Source organism: Diceros bicornis, chromosome 25 (genome assembly GCF_020826845.1).
Source record: "Diceros bicornis minor isolate mBicDic1 chromosome 25, mDicBic1.mat.cur, whole genome shotgun sequence".
NCBI lineage: Eukaryota > Metazoa > Chordata > Mammalia > Perissodactyla > Rhinocerotidae > Diceros > Diceros bicornis.
Genome location: NC_080764.1, coordinates 35,613,506 through 35,632,040, shown reverse-complemented (window position 1 = coordinate 35,632,040; position 18,535 = coordinate 35,613,506). Strand labels below are relative to the sequence as shown.

At 33.0% G+C, this 18,535-nt stretch overlaps 2 protein-coding genes across 2 annotated transcripts in view; one reads left to right on the top strand and one right to left on the bottom strand.

Annotated features, from left to right (window-relative positions):
• The window catches only part of TSPAN19 (tetraspanin 19), a 38,227-nt gene extending 35,135 nt beyond the window's left edge, over positions 1-3,092 (bottom strand). Inside the window, exon 1 of the mRNA XM_058568799.1 lies at positions 3,029-3,092. Within this exon, the coding sequence (XP_058424782.1) occupies positions 3,029-3,092 (64 nt within the window). The remainder of the gene's footprint in view (positions 1-3,028) is intronic.
• Positions 1-18,535, top strand: part of LRRIQ1 (leucine rich repeats and IQ motif containing 1) — a 208,293-nt gene that overhangs the window by 342 nt on the left and 189,416 nt on the right. The window contains exons 2-8 of the mRNA XM_058568707.1: positions 3,739-3,883; positions 5,299-5,410; positions 7,969-8,060; positions 9,270-9,387; positions 9,953-10,176; positions 11,953-12,027; positions 15,704-17,341. Of these exons, the coding sequence (XP_058424690.1) occupies positions 3,743-3,883; positions 5,299-5,410; positions 7,969-8,060; positions 9,270-9,387; positions 9,953-10,176; positions 11,953-12,027; positions 15,704-17,341 (2,400 nt within the window). The 5' untranslated portion in view covers positions 3,739-3,742. The remainder of the gene's footprint in view (positions 1-3,738; positions 3,884-5,298; positions 5,411-7,968; positions 8,061-9,269; positions 9,388-9,952; positions 10,177-11,952; positions 12,028-15,703; positions 17,342-18,535) is intronic.

Here is an 18,535-nt window from a genome sequence, read left to right as displayed (position 1 = left end):
CCTTTTCTTTAGAGTGGTAAAGGGTGGAATTCCTTAAGATTTTCCACTTTGGGCAGCTTTAGCCCACTCCGAGTGATTTATTGTCAACTTGAAGTAGTTTGCTGTAACCCGTTTACAGTGGGGTCCATCTAGGGCTGCACTGTCCTGTCCGGTAACCCCCAGCTACAGGTGGCTATTGAAATGCAGCTGGTCCGAATTGAAATGGGCTGTGTGTAAAATACACATCAGATTTTGAGGAATTAGTATGCACAACAAGAATGTAAATTTTTACTTTGATCTTAAAAATGAGTATTTTTAAAATATTGATTACATGTTGAAATATTTTGGCTATATTAGGTTAAATAAAATATATTATTAAAATAATGTCACCTGTTTCTCTTTAGTTTTTGAAAAGCTGCTACTAGAAAATTTAAAATTACATATGTGCTGTGTAATTAGGGCGGATCTAAAGAGCAAGTAGGTGAGCAGAGAGGGGCATATGATGGAAATGACTTACCTTTACCTTATTCTCCTGCCTTTCTTTCTACATAAAGTTCTGTGTACCTGTGCATTCTGCTTTATAGCTACATTTAAAAAAATCAAATTTTCCAATAAAACTTTTGAATTGCACTTTTACGTTTGATTATAGGATAGCATTTTGCGCTGGTTCTGCTGTTTTGTTTTGCTTTGTTTTCCTTTGGGGAAGGGAGGTTGTGGGTAAAGTTGAATATTTTTAAACTAGCTTTTAAAATAATAAAAGTAGTACATATTCATGATAAAAAAAAAAAGTCACTCAACACAAATGTATGAAATGAAGATTAAAAGTTCCCCAATTTCTTCCAGAAAGTTTCTGGGTCTAAAAAAGTGTGTGTGTGTGTGTAGTTACACAAAAGAAATGTTGCTCTGCATATTCTTCTACCATTTGCCTTTTTTTCAAGTGTTCCTTCTTGGCTACCTCTCCACAGGAGTACAGTAAGTGTACGCATTTTTTAAAGGACTTGTATAGTGTTCCATTCTATGGATGCATCATATTTATTTGTTTCTTAGTGAGTACTTAGGATATTTTTAATTAAATTTTTGTTGAGGTAATTGTAGATTCACAATCAGTATTAAGAAATAATGCAGAAATGCCCCTTGCACACTCTGTTCACTGTCTCCCAATGGTAATATTTTGTAAACTATAATATAATATCACACCCAGGATATTGACATTGATACAATCTATTGATCTTATTCAGATTTCCTCAGTTTTACTTGTATTCATTTGTGTGTGTATTATATTATATATAATTTTTATCATCTGAGTATGGCTCACTTATGCACTACCACAATCAAGATACGGAATAGTTCCAACACTACAAGAATCTCTTGTGATGCCCTTTTATCACCATAACCACCTTCCTGCAACCCCATCCACTGCCAACTCCTGGCAATCACTAATCTGTCCTCCATTTATAAAATTTTGTCATTTCAAAAATGTTATATACATGGAATCATATAGTATGTTCCCTTTTGGTTTGGGCTTTTTACTCAGCATACTTCCTTGGAGAGACATGGAGATTCATCGGTGTTGTGGCATGTATCAATAGTTCCTTCCTTTTATCACTGAGTATTATTCCATGGTATGGATGTACTAGAGTTGGTTTAACCATTCACCTGCTGAGGGACATTTTGGTTGTTTCTAGTTTGGGACTATTATGAATATAACTGTTGTGAACATTCATGTACACGTTTTGGTGTGAACATAAGTTTTCATTTCTCTGGGATAAATGCCCAAGAGTGTAGGAAATATGTGGAGATCAATTCAATTAAATCATTTATGTGTGAAAGAAAGATATGTGATATTTATAACTAGAGGAAAGGCAGGCACAGGCATTGTTTTTTTGGATGGGAATGAACTGATTGTGTTTATGGGGAGAGGGGGCCAGTAGAATAAAATGCATGGCGAGGCAGTAGACAGAAGGAATAGCGGATAGGGTACGGTTCAGTAGGTGAGAAGTTGTCAGAGGTTGTCAGAGCATCAGTAGAGGATCACACTTAGTTAGGAAGAGGGGCTCTCTCCTGGTAAGATGAATAAGAAGAGATTTTAGGAAAATGGAGGTGTTTCATTTTTTCATTAATTAGACTATAAACTCTATGAAAACAGGTTACTTGTCTTATTTAATCAATGTATTTTTAGCACCGAGCACTGCTGTGAATTCACCTGGTAGGCTCCTAAAAAGTTGATTTTGAGATGAATAAGTAAAGGAAGGAAAAGAAAGAGGAAGGGAGGGAAGGAGAGAAGAATAAATGAAGAAAGGATAGAAGGAAGGAAGGAGGGAGGAAGAAGGTGGGAGGGAGGGAAGGAAGGAAGGAAAGGGGGGAGGGAGGGAGGAAGGAAGGATAGGATGAAAGGAGTGGGGAGAGGAAGGAAGAGCCAAGAAGAAGACAGCAGTGGAAAGGCCAGGAACTTAAGGAAAGAATGAAAGTTTGGCAGTCTGGAAAATAAAATAATAGCTGACTAGTAAAGCATTTTTCAAGCTTTTTTTCCCCAAGACCTACAGTAAAACAAACACATAACAAGAAAATACTACATTGCACCTAATGCACACATGGGTACACATATATATATGTGTATATATATATTTATACACATATATATGTATACACTTATAATTGAAACAAAAGTTTTTTTCAACAATTTTTGTCTTTAGTATATATGGTATATTATAATTTCCTTTCTGGCCTATCCTAACTTTTTCTCTCTTAGCCTATCATTAAAACTTGATGATCAAGAGCTACTGAAATTGCTTTCTTGATCCACTAATGGGTTATCATCTGTGATTTGAAGACTGTTGGACGAGGGGATGTTCAGAAGGATCACTGGGCCAATGAAGAGCTTGACTGAGTTTGGAGAACATTTGCTAGTGGGAAGAGCACTGGCTTTGGAATTAGAATCCTTCCCCGGTTACTTATTAGCATAATGCCTGTAGGCAGTTAAGTAACTTCTTCATACCTTGGTTTTCTCATCTGTACAATAACTATAACGACCTTTAACTTGTTAACTTACTCTGAAGATTATCAATCACACAAGTGTCTTCTAGAACCTGGCTTGTCACAGATACACAATACATGGAAGCTACTGATGGTGGTTAATGACGATGATGGTTATATGAAGATATACTGTAGTGTACTGCTTGACCCATATCTATTATAAGCATCAAAGATTTAAATGAAATAAATATTGATCTTATAAGCCATATATTATCCGTTATTACAACATGTTATTGTTGGTAAAAACTTGTGGCTATCTCTGGTAAAAGTAACAACTCTGAGTTTATGAGTAGAAACTAGCCATGTGTTTCTCCATATATAGACTTAGGTTGTTCTCTTCTGGATATATTAATTTCTGAATATTCAAGCTGTTCAAAGGTATTTTGCCATTAATTATTCCCATGAGGATGAGTTCTACTGTGAAGTTTTTTGGTTCAGGAAGGTAAGCCAGTTTATTCAATGTAACTTTTCCCTTAGAAAATTAAAAGAATATTGTTAGAGTTGGTCATTTTGTCATCAAAAATTAAAGAAATAATGAATGAGAGAGAAAACAAGGTTCTGTAATATATGGTACAACCCTAATAAGGTGTGATAAAAGTTTGTTAAACTAAAACGTGTCTACGTAGAACCTATTGGATTGGTATGACACATTAAAGAACCCATGGCTTTTACTGACATATTAACCTCTTCAATTTTCTTTAAATGGTTCTGTGTTTTATTTTGAAGGCTGATGGAAGACAACGATGATGATGATGAAAAGCTCAAAGAAGAAATAGAAGCTGAACTGGAGAAAATCAGTATTTCTTCCTTGGATAAAGATGATGTTGACAGTGATTCAGAATCAGAAATCCAGAGTGATGATAGTGATACAGTAAGTGTTAAATGTTGGACTTTTGAGCCTTTTAATTGGAGTAAGCTTTTCAGGAGAAGTATTACTTTTCTCAGTGTGTTTTGTATACTTATCTCATTTTTCACCTTAGGATCGCCTTTAAACAATGTATATTGATAGATATTTAAATATAAAAAGTATATTGCAGATATAAATCACCTATAATTCCACATGTATATATGTGCATTTTTTGCAAAATTGGGATTATACTATGCATGTAATTATGTGTCTATATTATAGTTATAGACATATTAATATATATAGAGAGAGAGACATGTATATATATACACACACATAGTCGTGGACCTCATAACAACATTTCAGTCAATGACAGACCGCATATAAGATGGTGGTCCCATAAGATTAGTCCCATATAGCCTAGGTGTGGAGTAGGCTATACCATCTAGGTTTGTGTAAGGATACTCTATCATGTTCACACAAAGATAAAATCGTCAAACGCTGCATTTCTTAGAATGTATCCCCATCATTAAGTGACGCATGACTGTATACATATTTGTATCCTGCTTTATTTACTTACTCATGAGCATTCTAATATGATTAGAAATACATGAAAAGCAAGGTTTATGTAAAATCTTTAGACCTATAGAAATAGTTACTTTTTTGAAATCAAGCATCTTTTCATTTGTGTATTTTCCCCAATGTTTATATGCTTAGAAAATTTATTCATGGATTCATTCTTTACGTCAAAATCCTTAATCCAATGGGAATTTATTTTCAAGTATGTTATAAAATGTAGATCTAATTTGAAATTTTCTTGCACATCTTTAGCTAATATTCCCAGTGTGACTTGTTGAATAGTTCACCTCCTCTCAGTTGATTTGTCATATCTTGTGTATATATGTAGTTGATATACATATAATCTATTGAAGACTATTTTTTCCGTTATTCTGTTAATTTTTACCATATTGCAGTTTTGTATTTTTAAATATCAAATGAATAAAATTCCTTTAGTTGTTTTGTTGTTTCAAAATCTTCTCAACTATACTTTTTCCAAAAACACTCTTTTCAAGTTTCAAAAAATAATTACACTTTGATTTTTAATTAGTATTATAATAACCTACATATTACTTTTGGAAAAATTAATATTTTTACATTATTATGTCTTTTTCACACAGCAAATTTTAGACAAAAAATTCTGAAATTCTTCAGTTGATTATGAAATCCAACAGGATCATGGATATAATTCATAACCACCTGAAAATGAAAAGCAAATTTTAACCAAATATATTTTTTTGAACTGTGCTATTTATATGGAGCCCTTTTACCTCATTTATACATTTTACTCAAATTTTTGGTATATCAAAATAAGTATCAAAATTTTGATACATAGTTTTACTAAATAATTTTACAGTTTCTTTCATTATTCAAATTTTAAGGATGTGGATGAATTGCCTGAGTCGGTTCTTCACTGTATTGACGTCATAAAGAAGAAGAGTAAAACTGTGGAAGAGCTCATTCTTCAGGACTTGGAAGACACTGATGTTTTAAGTAAGTAAAGTTTTCATCTGCTTGGCAGATAAGTTTTATATAAGTATGAATAATTTATAATTTAGAAAATTAAACTGCTTGAAGTTCTCATCTCTTGTTATATACCTGTATGTACATTTATGCCTTGAGGTAGCAAGAGTCTACTACAAGACTGTTGCAGTAGTATGGTTAGAGATGCGAGCGATTTGAGTAGAAATGATGAAAAATGGTCATATTCTAGAAACCATTTTTAAGCTAGAAAGAACCAAAATGACTTATTGATGGATTGGTATGAAGGGAAGAGAGGAAATTGGCTCCAAGATTTTTTGTCCTGAGAACCTGTATGAATGGATATGTAAAGACTTACTACATGTAGATGCTTCAAATTGTGGCAGTGATTATCTATAGTTGAGTTATAGGAGGTTTTTAATGGTTTGTTTATATTTACTAAGGTTTATACAATGAAAATGTATTATAAATATATTGACAATTATATAGCCTAATTATGAAAAAAAATCAAAGGGAACAATTGTAGAAAATTAGTTACATGAAAGGTTATATAACTACAATTATAGCAGTGGTTTAGAAAATTGAGGGAAGATACCATGTACAGCTCTAATCAAATAGGTTTGATAGTCTCAATGAATAGAATAATTTTCTAAGAAAATTCAAATTATCAAAATTGTTTGAAAAAGAAGATTAAATTAATAATCTAGCAAGATGGTAGAAAGAAATCCCTTTCTTTTCAAATGCCATTAGAAACTTGGAATAATTTTGCAATTGAATTTTTATAATCCATTAAGGAACAAAAAAATTTGAAGATTATATAGCAATTCGTTTATAAAAAGCTGCATATTTCAAATATAAAACTGTCCAAGCATAACACACACAAAAGAAACTAGAGGCTAATTTCATTTATGAATATAGATGTATTGCTTAGGGCTTTCAGTTGTAAACGGAAGGTGTTTTGGCTACTTTAAGCAGTAAGATTTTGGGGGGTATTTGTGTGTTTGTTTTTATGGGTAGAGTAGTTGTTCTAGTTATTTACTGCTGCAGAACAAACTTAGTGGTTTAAAACAATAATTTGCTCTTATCTTTACAGTTCTGTGGCTTGACTGGCCTTAGCTAGGCAGTTCTCGCTTGGATTTCTTATGCATTCGTAGTCAGGTGTTGATTAAGACCACAGTCATCTGAAGTCTTTACTGGACTGGAATTCCAAGATGGCTAACTCAAATGGCTGGCAGTTGATGTTAGTTGTTGGCAGGGAGTTCGGTTAGGGCTGTCAATTGGAGGCATCTGCATGCGGTCTCTCCCTATGGCTTGCGTGGCACCTGGATTCTGAGAAGGAGTGTCCCATGAACAAAATACTGAGAGACTAAGGTGAAACATTATAAGATTTCTTATGACCTATGCTGAGAAGTCATGCAACACCATTTCCACCACGTGTTGCTGGTTACACAGGGTCAGCCCAGGTTCTGTGTGGGAGGGAACTACACAGGGTGTACATACCAGGAAATGTGGGAGAGACATCTTTGGAGATTAGCTACTGCAATAAATAACAGAATTGTTAATAGAACTGAAAAAATAGACTAGGGTGAACATCCAACATGTAGAAAATATACACACACATACATTGTAGAACTGGGCTGCCCTAGGAGCTGCTGTCTGATATAATTAAGAAATTCAGAGACATTAATCCTCTACTAGACACTCCTATCTCCAACCCAAAGATCACTTTATCATAGTCGGGGCCAGAAAAATGAAAATATCACTCCCTGCCTCTCTTCACACATAATATTTTTATGAAAATAAAGACTGACACAAATGGATCAATTGGCAGAACTTAAATCACCCTTAGAGACCTAGCTTCAAAGGAATCTGGAGAATGTTGGTTTTTGCTTTTCAGCCTCTCACATAGAAAAGTATGCCAGAAAGGCTATGAATAGGTGTTAAAGAAGAAAATCTATGCTATCTGACAAACTAAGTGTGAATAGTCAGTTAACTGGCAGAATGGTCATCTGTAAAAAATAATTTATTATTAGGGAACGTTATCATGATAGAACACAACCGAATAAGGAAAAGAAACATAACAACATCTGCATAGATGATAAAAAGACAAAAAAATTCAACAAAAACTCATAAAATCAGGAATGAAAGTTCACTTCATTCACGTTAGTAATTATAATCTTTTAAACTAATACCTTTATTAATATGTTTTCAATATTTTGTACAAGATTATATTGCTAGTTTGTGGCAGGTAGAATTGAACCTTTGTTGATTTCTGATCAAGGTGGCATGGCAGTGTCAAACACAGCATTATTCTGTGTACACAGAAAATAAACTTCAGTCTATAATATGAAAGGTGATAAAGAGTTAAATTGCTTTAAAAATTTACTTTTATTTTTAGAATAAAGATTACAGATTTCCTTTATTCCTCATTACTTTTTGTTGTTTTGAGTTACTTATCAAGAATATGCTATAATAGCATTTGAGATTAAAGGATGATGGAAGGTTTAGAATGTTAACATGTTGTACCCTACTCTAATATTTAAAGCTATAATATATTTTTATTTCTCTAGGCTATAGTTATGGAGCAGTTTCTAATAATCATACGCATTTAAGGATAGAATTATCAACTGAATATAAAGAAAATCCAGAACAATTAATGAAGGTATGTGTTTAACATTTGACTGATAGTACTCAATATTACAGTTAGAAATTTACCTTTTCCTCTTACATAGCATGGTAGTTCACTGACTTAAAAATTAAAAATTTAATTATTTTTAAGCAAATCATTTTTGGTTTTATGTTTTCCTCTGGCATATAATATAAAACGAGTCAAATTTTAATCTTTAAAAATATTAGAAATAGTGACTTGAACCATCGGTACTTGGGAATTTAATGTGCATGTAGATAAAACAGAACTATATTGCATGGTATTTTTTCTCTAAAAACTCTGAGGAAAACAATGAATATACTTTAGAGTTTATTACCTTGCTTAGGAATGTAGTGTGTTCCAGCAGAGACTTTAAATACTCTATGGAAACTTTAAATGTAGGACACCTTAAATTAGTTTTTAAAAAACAATAAAATAAAAACATCCCTAAAAAAATAAGAGTAAAGGAGAGCGTAGCATTCTTGATTAAAACCCCAGAAATGTATTTAAGAGAAAGTTTCTTCTACAGTTCAGCGTCTTGGACTCATTTTTCCTTCTCATCTTACCTAACTCTCTCTAATTTTACCCGACTCTCTTCCTGCTCCCTAAGATGTTTAACATCATTTGGAAAGTACTTCTATGTATGCCTTTCATTTTCTTTTTTGGTAAGATTCAAACTTGAAATATTAATTTTGAATTATCATAATGCTACTTCATTGGAATAGATATCCTGTATCTTTCCAACTAGAGTATGGTGGAAGTGTAATTATTGAAAAGTATTAATCAAAATTATGACTTGTGCATAATTCAGGTTAAAGTAGAGAATAGTTCTGTTTTTTAAACATATTGAATATATTAGCAATTAGTATATGTGAGTAATCATTACAGGTAAGAAAGACGTAAATGTATTATGAGGAAAACAAATATTAGTAGAAACATTTTGAAATGATTATCAAGTAGTTTGAATATTGTGGATAAATATTAGAGAGTGATTCAAATTCTGAGAAACATAAGGAGGGTAAAATACAGTCATCTTGCATGAGAAAAACATTTTTATTCACCGTAAAGAAAATAATTATAAATATAGAATTATATTTATATTTGAGAGAGATTTGAAGTAAAGTTTTATATATGTGTTTATAAGTACTTAATATATTATTAAAATGATAGCTTTACTCTCTATTTTGGTTTTCTTTAATCACTGGTACTCTTTTAACCTCTTAGATGTTGTCAGAAATAGAAAAAGAAGAATTTCTGAGGAGTGAAACCCATCGTGGCAGTCGTGATTCTGTTCTAGAGCCTGGTGGTCATGAATTGCCTGTGGATGAACATGTTTTGCCAGGTGGACTAAACTGCTCAATGATATTTTTGATAATTTTTATGTGATTGACCATAGTTATATGAAAAAGATTTAGACAATTTTCTTTTGACATTTAGAAAAATACAATCATGATATTTGAAAATTATTATGCCTTTACTATACTTATTTACATATTCTCATAGTTTTCTTTATGCTTCCTAGATTAACTTAGTTTAAATATGTTTAAAATTTTTCCACATATATAGCTGACTGCAATAGATATACCTAGCCTTGAATTTAAGTATCCCTTAACTACACACATGTGCACATACACATACATTATATTTTTATATGAAGTTTTATGGAATAGTTTAAGGCAAGTTATGTGATTTCTTTATTGACTGAAATGGAATTTCCATGTATATGACTGCAATAGAATTTTCATGTATTTTAAAAATGTATTTTCTTTTTGCATATTATCACTTTTACTTTGGTAATATGTTGACATTATTTCTTCATTTTGAAATTACTTTTATACTTTACATTGGATCATTTTTGACAGGTTTGATTTTAAGAATAATAATATTACTTCTCTTCATGAGTACAGATGATGCTGATATAAATTTTGGGTACTGTGAAGTGGAAGAAAGATGTAGGCAGTCTTTTGAGGCTTGGCAAGACAAACAGAAAGAAGTAGAAGACCAAGAGAAAGAAACTCTCAAAGCTCAGAGGGATAGAGAAGAAAAGCAATTTCAAGAAGAAGAAGAGAAGAGACATTGCTGGATGAAACAATTTGAAGTTGAAAAGAAGAAATTAGAGAATATTCAGAAGGCAAGGGTTTTTTATTTTTGTTTTTGTTTTTCATACATTTTTTGAATCAGTAGCTACTTCTGAAGAGTATTGGTGTTTTAGATTATGGTGTGGATTGAGCTTTGTTCTGTGGGTTTCAATTACTCCTGATAATTGAAGCAATTGACTATGGATTAACCGTATTTAATACGGACTCCTTGATTAGTTTTTATTGAAATTCATTGAAATTTCAGATACTGCTTTGGATCTTGGGGGCCTCTAGAGTCTATGAAGTTTCAAAAATTGTCCTATACAGGCTGACATTTACAACATAAACTTGCTTTTTTATACCCTTCTTATCATAGAAAGAGGCAACAGAATTTTCTTGATATTCAACGTCCTTGCCACGTGATCTGATATATAGCAATTATGTAAAACTTATTTGGTTGAAGTGGTTCAACCATATAGGTGACGATCTGTGCCTCACCCCCATAATTGAGCTAATGTCCTCCTCTGTTATTCTTTATTCTTATAAGCCCCACTATCATCATAGTCTAAGCTAGAGAGATGAGGACCATTTTTTATTCTTCCCTCTCTTTTATTATCCTCTTCCTTGTAATAGTTGTATTACCCATCTTCTCATCTATCTATCTATCTAGTGCTACTCCATGGTTCAGGGTGTCCTAATGTCTAGCTTGAAATATTTAGTATACTGTCTAGTTGAACTCCCTAGCGTTGGTCTTATATTCCACAAACTCATCCACTATAGTGCTGTCAGAAGGATATTTTTTTTAGAAAAGTTAGTTCCTTGCTGAAATCCCATGAAAAGGTCCCACAGCTCATAAAAGATAGTGTCCAAAGAACTTTTCCCGCTTCCTTTATATCCAGTCAGTTGCCAATTTTGGCAATTTCATGTTTACATTGTCTTTTCATCTCTTCTCACTCCTGCCACCCTATCTACAGAAGGTTCTCGATGATTCTCACATGGACTTCTCTAATATTACCTCACTGATCTTCTTAGTGTCTCCTTGACTCTTTCTCTAACTCTATCTAATGTAACCTTATAATTTTCCTGAGATGGAACTCTAATCATCTTCCTAGAAAAACATTTAATAAATGCCTAAAATGTCTGTTTAACTTCTTAAAACCCTAGTCATTTCAAATACAGTCTTCTGCATGAAACCTTTCATGATCCTCTAATTATAGCACCTATTCCAACATTAATCCTTTATAGTTCTTCTCTTGTGATAAACTTATTCAGCTAAATTTGAGGTAATGTGTGAACTTACGATAGCATTCCCATATCAAAGGTAAAGTTTTTGAGGAAAGAGATTATATTTTACTGATGTTTGTTTATTCTGCGGCGCCTTAACAAAATAGGTGCTAATAAAGAGTTATTAAAAAAAAAAGTTACCCACTGAACTGATTTATTATGTGAATTAAATGGAATGGTGTGGTGAGAAAAAAATTGTAATGCAAAACCCATCTTACAAACATTATTATTTGTAATTTTTGCATTGTTCAACAGTATTTATAGCCAACGCATTTTATTATGTGAATAAACATTCTCAAATAAATAAAACAACTTTCCTAGGTTGGAAACATCTTTATGTGCCCAAAATGGGAACACTAGGTGTCATTTACATGACACTTTACGTTGAGATTAAAGTTGTTCTCCCAGAACTAATAACTGAGGACCAGTGGGTGCATTGTTATCTTTAACCATTGCGTACAAATATATATTGTGAGAATCATGTATAATGAACACAATATTCTTTGATATTTAAATATAATATTTCAATATTATCATATATTCAGCAAGAACAGGACAAGATGAATGACGAACTCCATAAGGAAGAGAAAATGTGGAAAGAGAAATTTAAACAGCATGAGGTATGTATTTGTTGTTTTTAATCAGTGCAATGATTATTCATTTGAAATAAATTACTATGCTTGAAACATAGTAATTTTAAAATTACTATAGCATTTTAAAATAACATTGCCTAGCTGGTATAGGATTTAATTTACTAAAGCTTTAAAAAATTCATTAATCATGAGAAACTCTCCTTGAACTAGAATGTCCTGAAAATGAAAATATACTGGTTCAGTGAGTGAACATGTCTATATAAAATTGTAATTCTGAAATTTCTTTTAAGATTTGAGTAAACATACTATGATGAACATTTCATTATGATTGAGGATTGTTATGAAAGGTTACTGCATTTCTTGAACACAACTAATGAAATGTTTTAAATAACCCCTTTGAATTTAAGATGAGGACATGTTTATTAAGTTTTAACATATGTACTCCACAGTTTTTATATAAAATCATTTTAAGTAATTACAAATATAAAGTAAATAAAATTTCCCACAATCCTGTTATCCAAATAAACATATTACCATTCTTTGTATTTCCTCAAGTCTTTTCTTTCTTTGTATAAACACACTCTTGAAAACATAGGTTTATACTGTCCATCTTTAAATTAAAAAGTTGGTTAGGCATGTGAAGAGACAGGTTCATGTGAATGATAAGGAAAAAAAAAGACAATAGTAGCTCACCTGCAGGTAATCAAGATGTTGGAATTAGGATAGCCATTAGAATACCTATCACTATCATGCAGTAGCAAAATGATTAAACAGATAGGTGATATAAAAAGAATATTAGAATCTATAATAAAGTATCAAGTGTACAACTAGAGTGAAAAGTTCAGTATATAAAATTACAAACTCAGTGGATAAGTTTGACAGTAGATTTGACACAGCAGGTGAAAACATTAGTGAAACTGAAGAGAAGTGAATAGAATATATCCAAATTAAAGTACAGAGAGGACAAAAAATGGGAAAAGCAGAAAAGAGCACAAGAAGTGTGTGATACATAGTAAAAAGATAAAAAATGTCTATATTAGTAATTTTGGAAGGAAAGGAGAGAGAGAATGGAGTGGAAACAATGGGTGAAGAGATTATAGTTGAAATGGTTTCAATTGTTTTTGAAAAATCAATCTGTACATTCAAAGATGATTAAAGATCCCTAAGCAGAAACAATACAAAGAAAATCACACCTGGGAATTTAATAGTATAACTATTGAAATTCAAGAGAAGGGGGGAAAAAAGATCTTAAAGGCAGCCATAGAAAAAAGGCATGTTATCTAAAAAGGAGCAACAGTAAACTAACAGCTGACTTTTTAAATGAAATGATGAAAGGAAGAAGACAGTAAAACAAAAAATTTAAGTGCTAAGTATTAATGGTTTCTTTGATCATCAGTGATCTTTGAATCCTGAGTCTTCCTCTACTTTCTGGACTCAATTTTCATTTTCTGGAGTATATACCTAAATACTTGTCAAAAAACATTTTTGGATGGCAAATTTTCTCAATCTTTGCACATTTGAGATTGTTTTTATTTTGCTTTTAAAACTGATTGATTAGTTTCATTGGGTATAGAATTCAAATTTATTACCATTTAGTTTTAACAATTTAAAGATATAACTCAGGGCCAGCCCGGTGGCATAGCAGTTAAGTTTGTGCGCTCCGCTTCAGTGGCCCTGGGTTCGTTGGTTCAGATCCTGGGCATGGACCTACTCACCACTCATCAAACCATGCTGAGGTGGTGTCCCACGTAGAGCAACTAGAAGGATGCGCACCTATGACATACAACTATCTGCTAGGGCTTTGGGGAGAAAAAATGAAAAAAGGAGGAAGATTGGCAACAGATGTTAGCTCAGGGCCAATCTTCCTCAATAAATAAATAAATAAAGATATAACTCCATTGCATATTTATTTATTTTTGCCTATGCTACCTATGATTGCAAATTTGATACTCATTTATTACATTCTTTTGCAGCTTTAAGATTTTTCACTTTTTACATTCATCCACACACATTGACTAGTTTTCTATTGTGTGCCAGGCATTTCTCTAAGTGCTCAAGATAACGGCAGTGAATAAAACAGCAAATACCCCCTGCCTTCAGGGAGCTTACATTCCTTAGAGTTCTGAAATATTGCTAGTGTCTGTATGAGTTATCCTTGTTTGTATGTGTGTGTATATTAAGTTAACTCAAATTTTTATCTTATGGCCTTTTTTTTGGTTTAAAAAACATTTCACTATTATTTTCTTCCCTTCAATTTTTCTGAGTTCTTTATCTGGAACTCCTACTAGTTATCTTGGAATTTCTGTGTTGATCCTCTTTACACCTGAATGCCTCTGTCATGTATTTCATGTCTTTGTTATTTTGTATATTGTTTTGGGAAAACACCTAATTTTGAAGTTTTTCTTTAGGCAATCGTCTGTTCAGCGTTCTATTGAAGTTTTTTTTTGTTTGAGTGATTCATATTTTTTTATTTGAACACTTACATTTCATTTTTATTTGAGGTTATTCTTATTTAAACATGTTTTTTCTTAAAAATTTTCTTCATTTAAATTTTTATTTAATGTAATAACCCTCTTCTCTCAGAAATTGGTTCTTCCTTCTGCTTATTGAAATATTTTCATTGCCTCACATTCTTTGTGTTAGTTTTCCTCAAATATTTGCTGAATTTTGTTGATCTGTTTACTTTTGTTTTAGGACTCTAGTGACGATGATATTTTCTCACTTAACTCCAAATTATCTCATTTAATGCAATATGTGCTTATCTCTTAATAGTTGAGAAAGGATAAGATGTGTGACTAGGCTAGTTCTTCATATTACTTATACATGCATTCTACCTCATCTTCCTGGCATTATAAGTCTTGCCAAATCATTCCCTGCTTCTGCAGTCTCCCTGCTAGCTCTGGGAGTCTCCTGTATCAGAACTCCCATCTCAGAAAGTTTGAAGTCCTTTTCTCCTACACAAATTTTGGCCTGTGGTTTCTTTTGCTTTTTCTCTGTGTCATTCTGGTTTTATATACTTTCTATCTTCAAGGAATTCCTCAATTTATATCTGGGTGGCTTAGTATAGCCATAATATTAGAGTATCAACTTACTAACTTGACAGAATCTCCTAAATATTTAAAGTATTAATACCCTTTGAAATAAATGAGTTTAGTTCCTCTTAATTGTTAGGGCCATCAAGTCGATTCCAACTCCTGGTGACCCTGTATACGGCAAAGCAGAACCCTGCCCGGTCTTTTTTCACCATCCTCTCACCTTCCAGCACTATATAGTCAATGCTCTGCTGCTGTTCATAGGGTTTTCATGGCCAATTTTTTTGGAAGTGGGTGGCCAGGTCCTTCTTCCTAGTCTGTCTTAGTCTGGAAGCTCCGCTGAAACCTGTCCACCCTGGGTGACCCTGCTGGTATTTGAAATACCAGTGGCATAGCTTTGAGCATCACAGCAACACACTGCTGCCACAGTATGACAGACAACAAACGGATGGTGTGGTTCGCTGACCAGGAATCCAGCTGCACAGCGATGAAAGCGCTGAATTTTAACCACTAGACCACCAAGGTTGCCTTAGTTCCTCTAAGTACATTTTATAGTAACTTCATTATGACTTCAGTTTTAGTATTTATTTTCAATCTAGATTTTAGATGATATTTTAATAGCATCTCACATTTAGTTTGTGATGACTACTATTTATCTTACTTTATTTTAGGAGTTTATTAGAAACTTGCATTTACAAATGGAAGAAGAAAGAACAAGATTTAAAGACCTGCAGGAAAAAGAAAAAATGCGTTTGTTAAAACTGCAGCATAATGCAGCTATAAAAATTCAAGCTAAATATAAAGCATTTGTGGCCTACCAAAAATATGGCCCAATCATAAAAGAACAAATAGAAAGTAAGAAAAGGAAAGCACAAGAGTGGAAAGAAAAGGAAGGAAAAATAAGACAGATAGAAGAAGAAAAACGAAAAAGATTAGAGGAAGAACAGAGGATAGAAGAAGAGATAAAAAAGCAGAAGCAAGAAGAAAGGAAAAGGAGAGAAGAAGAATATGAAGAAAAAAAGAACCTCCTGAGAAGAGAAAGAGAGCAACTGTTAAACAAGGAAAAATTAAGATTGAAAGAAGATGCAAGAAAACAGCTACTAATAAGTAGAGCGTTACAGAAGGGAGACTATAATGCCAAACATTTGACTGTCGAAGACACGTCAAAGAATAAGGATGATGTAGCCAAAAAGCGAGGGGATGAAAAGTCAAACAAGTTGGAAGAAGTCCCCCTTTGGCTAGTTGAAGAATCGAGTAAGAGAAAAGATGTAGATAGACAGCTTGTATTGAAAGAATCAATACAAGTGCAATTAAAAGAATCTATATCAAACCAAGAAATTTGGGCAGAATTTAAAATGAAAGAAAAAAATGAAAACCTAGGAAAACAACAATGTTCAGAAAAATTGGTCAAGCAAGAAAGAAAATATGAAAATATATACAAAAAAACTGAATTAGAAAATCCAGATCTAAAAGAAAATGTGAAAGAACAGTTTCAGCTGCAAGAATTAAATTCTCAAACACAGAAAGAGGAAACCATGAAACCTGCCGTTAATGAGAATATGAGACAAGAAACCCAAATGACAATATTAGGACAAAATCAAGAAATTAATAAGGTGAAAAACAATGAAGCACAGAAAATAATTAAAGATAATCAACAGAATAATATACAAAAAGTAGAAAAAGAAGAGATATCAGAACAGAATGGAACATTGTATAAAGAGAATGATATTTCAGTGATGTCAATGAAACAAAAAGTACTACCACTAAAATTAGAAAATTCTGAGGATACAGAGGAAAATGTAATACTACAAGAAAAGGACACTGATTTAAAATCTAAAGAAACAGAGGAGAACCCAAACGGCAACACTCTGAATAGTGACATGGTTTTTAACACCAGTGATGCCACGATTAATGTAGAAGGCAAAATAAACAAGCAAAGTTATATTTTAGGTAGACAAGTTCTTTGCGAAGACCTGGGTGGCTGTAATGCAAAAAACTCCTTTGTTTTTAAAGAGGTAAACTTTCTGAACTCTCAGATCAAAGAAATTCCAGAAGAATATCTTGAAAATAGAGCCAAGTGTGGAAGTATAGTGACCTGCTCCGTACCAGAGCCGACACTTCTATCTTCTATTGAAGAAAAGAGGCTAGCTTGGATAAAATCATTTAAACCTTGGTTTGAAATTTTCAAGCAAAGTCAACAAAAGAAAATTGTTAAGAGAAAGAGACTTGTAAAATGCCCAGTCAACATGATGCCCCCTTTGAATACACTGGAAATTCTTCGGTGTGGCCCTTGGAATACTTTACAGCAGGTATTTTAAAATTTTATAATACTTTTTCATATTTAAAGCAATTGGTTCTGTAAAGTGTAACTTTTAAAATCTTAGTAGAAGGCATATTCTGTATCCAAGAATTCTGTCTCATTAAGAATTGCTAATGAAGAATTCGTAAGAATTGCTAACTTCTCAATGAAGTTGCTAATGAAATATTGCCCCTATTTGAGAGGGGGTGTATTTAAAAGATCTCCTCAATTAAAATTATTCAGGGCATCTTCTCCCCCAGTGAAGCACTATAAAAAGCTTTCATTTATATCTTGAAGCCTGTGTTCAAGGGCCCTATAGCCAGTATTAAGCTTCTGAGAGGAGACATCAGGGAAGGTAGGGTTGAGTTAGAGTAGGAAGCTCCTCACTTGATATTCAGTAAGGGGTTTGCGTTAGCCTTAGGCCACAACACCACCTAGTGGTTCCATTCGGGATGAAGTGGATTTCCCAGTACTTGACGGGTGCTGTGAAAGAAGGGCTTACAGCAATAGAAGACTCTAGAATTTCTATATAGAAGCATGATTATTTAGCCATCTGCTATATAAACATGTTGCATATGTGCCTGAAATTTAAAAGAGTTCTCACCAAATACTACTAATTTTCTATGTTAACGGAGCCCATAGTTTCAATCAAAATTAAGACAGAAACTCACAAATGTGTCGAAAAACAGGAAAGAATAGTGCAATAGTGCAATTCAATAGTGCAATTCAAATAGTGCAATCCTAGAAAGGACTTATGATTAAAATACATATATTTAGCTAGGGCCTGAAACACAAATGTGTCCAATAAAGTTTATTTAATTTCTTGACACTGACAGGTGCCTAGGAAAGGAAACATTCATATTAATATATATTCACTATTTTGTTCATTCACTCAGCAAATATTCATCTATCCCATATGATCGATCAATATTTATTGTTGGACCAAAGGGACAGAAACAAAACCCAGTCTTTGCTCTTATAGAGGTTACTGTGGCGGCCCGGCGTTCACCGGTTCAGATCCTGGGCGCGCACCGATGCGCCACTTGTCAGGCCACGCTGTGGCGGCGTCCTGTATCAAGTGGAGGAGGATGGGCACGGATGTTAGCCCAGGGCCAATCTTCCTCAGCAAAAAAAGAGGAGGACTGGCAAATGTTAGCACAGGGCTGATCTCCTCACAAAAAAAAAAGTAAATAAACAATAAATA